Source organism: Berghia stephanieae, chromosome 3, assembly GCF_034508935.2.
Source record: "Berghia stephanieae isolate SIO BIC M18660-M18661 chromosome 3, UCSD_Bste_1.3, whole genome shotgun sequence".
NCBI lineage: Eukaryota > Metazoa > Mollusca > Gastropoda > Nudibranchia > Aeolidiidae > Berghia > Berghia stephanieae.
Window position 1 is genome coordinate 52,260,139 of NC_088362.1, and position 5,000 is coordinate 52,265,138.

The 5,000-nt window shown below is 34.0% G+C and overlaps 1 protein-coding gene across 50 annotated transcripts in view; it reads left to right on the plus strand.

Annotated features, from left to right (window-relative positions):
- Window positions 1–5,000, plus strand: part of LOC144967993 (androglobin-like) — a 141,479-nt gene that overhangs the window by 83,731 nt on the left and 52,748 nt on the right. For 28 of the 50 annotated variants that reach the window (XM_078905857.1, XM_078905854.1, XM_078905848.1 and 25 more), the window contains 5 exons: window positions 1–79; window positions 957–1,046; window positions 2,353–2,479; window positions 3,248–3,368; window positions 3,880–3,942. The exon at window positions 1–79 is cut by the window's left edge and continues 61 nt beyond it. In XM_078905857.1, the coding sequence (XP_078761983.1) occupies window positions 1–79; window positions 957–1,046; window positions 2,353–2,479; window positions 3,248–3,368; window positions 3,880–3,942 (480 nt within the window). Of the gene's footprint in view, window positions 80–956; window positions 1,047–2,352; window positions 2,480–3,247; window positions 3,369–3,879; window positions 3,943–4,461; window positions 4,492–5,000 lie in introns of all 50 variants that reach the window. The other 22 variants (XM_078905869.1, XM_078905853.1, XM_078905850.1 and 19 more) reach the window with 1 other exon arrangement.

The following is a 5,000-nucleotide window of genomic DNA, read 5'->3' on the forward strand; positions in this document are numbered from 1 at the left end:
TTCTTCCAGCTACCACTCTGCAGCACGAACTCTGGCCCATGCTCTTAACTAAAGCTCTCATCAAAGTTGCCTCTTTAGAGTGAGTTTGCCTTTTTGTTATGTTAACTTTCACCAAATAATGATAATGATAATTGCCCGAGCGTCCGGCTCACATGCAGAAAGGTCTGGTGAGACTATGTGTTTTTGACATGAATGTTTTTTTTCATACCACTTTATCCATCCAACTCGATCATATTTTCTGTTTAATGGAAGGTCACTGATAATAGGCTAACGTCCTTTTTAGTGGGTCACAAGCAATTGTAATTTTTGTTCATGCTTTAGAAGCCCAAGATATCTATCTAGATCATTCATCTTTCCATTTCCATGTTTTTAAAATGGATGAATTCAAATGTTCACAGTATTTAAAAGCTGATTAAGATTGAGTAAAATGCATAGAATATGTTTGCCAGTATGAGTACATTTTTATTTTCCACTGAAGTAGTATCGTATTATGATAATATGTGATAGGTTGCACCGTTTGTTCTAAATCATTAAAAAAATTCATATATTCACAATGTTGATTCAGACAGCTCAGTTTCTATCATGTATAACTCATAACTCACAAGAAAAGGACCAGCACTGGTCCCAAGTTCAGTCGGAAGTTTTTTCGATTCCCTTTGTCCACCCATCAGCAGTGATTGGGTTGCTTGGTCTGTTAGATTTGATAATTACTTTGAGGTAGACTAGCATCCTATTTGGCGCCTTATGTTCCACCAAGGAACCAAGAGGATAAGTAAGTAAGTAAGCATCCTATCTTCAGGTTGCAAAAAATTGTTACTGTACGTTTAATACCACAGAAACCAAGATCAACTTTAAATTTTTGATAAGAAAGACTACATATTATCATATCTATACATAATATAATTTTAATAAATAAAATGTAATTAACTTTTGCAATCATTATCTCCTGTGATCAGCTATGCCGGTGGCAACCCTAGCCAAGAATTTGGAGATGTGTCTGTTCTTCAATGTCTCACGGGCTGGATCCCTGAGGCTATTCCGTTGCAGTAAGTGTCATGTCTTTATATATATGATCCATTTGCCCTATAGTGATACTAAATCAGCAATGCTACTATTGATAAAGAATAAGGGCACATTTTCATCTGACGTTGAAGTGGCCATCTACGAGAGTGTTCGTCTATTTAATGAAGCGTTGATATCATTTTATTTTTCTAATCTCATTTTAACGCCTAAACCATCATTTCAGCAGCTTCCCTCCTCTTCGAGGCCGAATTGTCTGTTCAGCCCAAAGAGGAAGGGATCTGCTGAAACAATGTTGTAGGCATTAAAATGAGGTGAGAAAAATACAATATTTTACAGTTTCATACTTTTTTTAAAACTTAATTATTCATAGAATTCATTCATCAGCAAATAATCATAACCGAAATTATTTAGAATCTTTTTTAAAAGATTGATTAGTTTAAAACTGACATTTTTTATTGATGAACGCTGCATTTGTGTCATTGTATCATTTATTTCATTTTGAAGGAAATGTCTTTGGGCTGTATGATGAAATGAGAATTCACCAGAGGGTTTTGTAAATTGTGACAATTAATTTTAAAAGAGCATTGTTGGCAGACGAGTAAAAAGACATTTGATTTTGAAGCCTTGAATGTTTTATCATACTCTGATGAGATACGCTTATAAGTCTCAATAATTTTCTTTTACTTCTTCTTCTTATCACCTTTTTGGGATTGATTTTATTTCTTTTCTCTGCTTAATTAAGTCAAGGAGCGATAAAACTCACTCCGACTGAAGTCTTGGATCAGAGATATTGCAATCCTATGGAAGCCATGAAATGCATAAATTGCCAACCTTTGTGTTGTTTCCATCAATGCAGGACCAAGCCAAAACCGTCTGTCCTTTAACATGTTTATAATGATTCGTTCTTATCATGTTTCTCTCTTATCATTCATTAAATTTTGAATTCTTTGAATTTGATTCCGGTTGTTCTTTGATCTTTTAATTTTTAACCCTGTTTACAGTTTTCAATTTTTGTACCAGTTGTTTTGTCTAATTTTATTTTCTTTCAATATTCACAATATTAGAGGTTCCCTTAATGGGATAACATTTCTATGCGTATAAGATTTTTATGAATCACTTTAATACTTGTACTTTGCATTTTTTCCCCCTTAATCTGATAGAAATTTTTATCAAAAGTATTCAGAATTTAGTCCAGAATGAGAGAACGACTCTCCATGGGTGAATGTAAATGCCAAAAAAGGAAGAATTTGAATTTCAAAAGAAATTTATAGACATTGATGTGAGTTGAATCACAGCACAATTATTGACAAGTCGTGTTTACTTTTCCAGACAAGGCTACATGAAGGAAGTGTGGGAACTGATGAAAGCCGCTCTTCCAGAATGGAAACTTCCCGAACAAGAGTGGGAAAAACCCCCTGAAGATCCAGACCTCTTGTCAAAAGAATCCACTCCTTCTGTAAGACAATCAAGTATTTTTTAAAAATCATATGCAAAATATGAGCTTTTATATATATAGCGCAATATCCTCTAGACGTGCTCAAAGCGATTAACAAGGGGTCCCTGGCCAACAGCTACACTTGACATGTAGGACAGGACATAACGCTTGTTAGGTGATATTACAATTTTTTTTCAGACAGACAACGCTATTAATGGCCAGGTACTCATTTTACACCTGAGTATGGCGAGCAAATGTTAGTAAAGAACCTTTTCCAATGACTCAACTATGCGCCGAGTGAGGCTCAAACTCAGGACCTTCAGATCCTAAGCGAGCATCATACCACAAGACCACATAGCCGCACAAACAAATACACAAATATACTCTCTTGTGTTATATTACTTTAGATTTATAAAAAAATTAAAACAGACTTCCTTAAAAACAAAGTTCTGAATGATAAAAAAGAAAATCAGAGACAAATAATCATTCCTAATATTGAAGTATTCATCTAAAATTGCATAAAAGTAATGAGTATAGTCAGCGATAAAACTGTAATGCTGTCGGAAACTAATGGGCATAACAATTTTTTTTTAATGAACAGTTGAACTGAATGGGTCACACATGCTGATTCTAAAATAGCAAAGAAACGATAAATCTGAAAGTTTTGAAATTGCTTAGCTTTTTAAAGTCTATATCTATTATTTTCATTTTTTAGCATTACTTCAAATCAAAACTTTCTTTTCAGTATATTCAATCAGTAAAATGAATTTCAATATTTTTTTTTCACAGGAGTGTTTGTTGAAAGATGACAAACTTGAGAAAGAGCAAACTCAAAAGGAATTGAAGGACGGGAAAGACAAAGGAAAAGATGCTGGGAAAGAGAAAGGGGGGAAGGATGGAAAGGATAAAGGTAAAATATCACTGACATAGCCTAATATCGACCTTAACTGATTTGTGAGTTAAATCATTAAAGTATTCGACTGTCGTTCTTTTATTTCTATGTGTAAAGAGGTTTGTAGGAAGGACAGGAGGGTAAGGTGTGTTACTGTGTATGTGTGCATTTACATGTTGCTTGTATGTAAAACAGTAGTCCTTAAGAGCCATTAGACCCACGGGGCAGGAGAGTTAATCCCAGTTTCCATGAAACAGACAATAGCAAGTGTACTTTCCATCAAATCTAACAGACAGGGCTACTCAATTATTGCTGGGTGGAAAGGGGTGTCAGAAATAAATCTCGACTTGACCTGAAATTGATCTCGGATGCTCTATCAACTGAGCTTTCATGACTCCGGTTGTGTGTATGTAACTATGGAATAATTTGTATATATCATAAACTAACTTAATGAAACTTTACATGTATGAAATAGTATGTGATTTGATTTAACATGATTGTAACAAAGTGTGATGTACGATTTTTACAGAAAAGAAAGATGAAAAGAAGGACAAAAAAGACAAGGACAAAGACAAGGATAAAGACAAAGGAAGTAAGTCACTTTTTTCACTGATAGATATGACGTAGGTTGTTTGAGTCAATTCTGTTCAAAATTGATCCATTGGTTTCATCGGTTTGAATATCAAAAAGTAGGATGCAATATTATCATAGATATTGAACCAGGATGAGGATTGATCTTGAAATATGTAAGTCACGTGTTAAAGACTGCTATTAAAAATAAGCTTCTTTTTTAAAATATAAATAAAATAATAGATGTTTTCAGGCAAATGCGCCTTTTTAACTTTCTCTGTAAAGCTGAAATGTCAGGTTGTTGGTTATTTTTTTTTAGAGCTTGAAATCATTTAGTTTTCACACTATAAAGTGATATATTTTAGAGATGGCTTATTCTGCTGATAAAGTAAAGGAAAATACATAATCAGATTTGGAAGACATGGAATTATTATCGTGAAGGAGTAAACACCCCCAGCTGTATTATTTTTATTTTGATTCAGACAATAAGTGTGAAGTAGACATTAGCTTATTTTAAACATTGTAATTACTTCATTGACAGGCAAGGGCAAGGATAAGGACAAATTACAAGGTTGTATTTCGTTGCCATATTTTGGATATGTTCAACATCAACTTGTGTATAATTCACCGCTTGTCGTAATAATATTTGTTCGCATAATTGTCACTTCAGTGGAATATAATTTCATTAATGTCAATTAAAGCAATTTATATAAGCATGACTTTTAAATCATCTGAATTTATATTGAGTGCTCCATTTTTACTTTTCGTATCAGTTATTATTACAGTTGCATTGTGACCTGGAAGGTCCCAGGTTCGAGCCCTGCTTCAGGCACTTTCGTTTTTTTTTTTCCTTGGGCAAGATTATTAACCTCCAATTTGATCACTTGGACAACATGGATGATTCCTGTTGACGTCAGACATCTTGTTTGATGAATTATCAATATTCCTTCGTGGAATGCCTAGGCAACTATATCTTATGATATGCGGAAGGGCATATTTTTTTTTTTTTACTTTTTCCCTGGGGGATTGGGGGGGGGGGGGGGTTGAAGAGGTTCAGATTTGATAACATATTTCACTGAG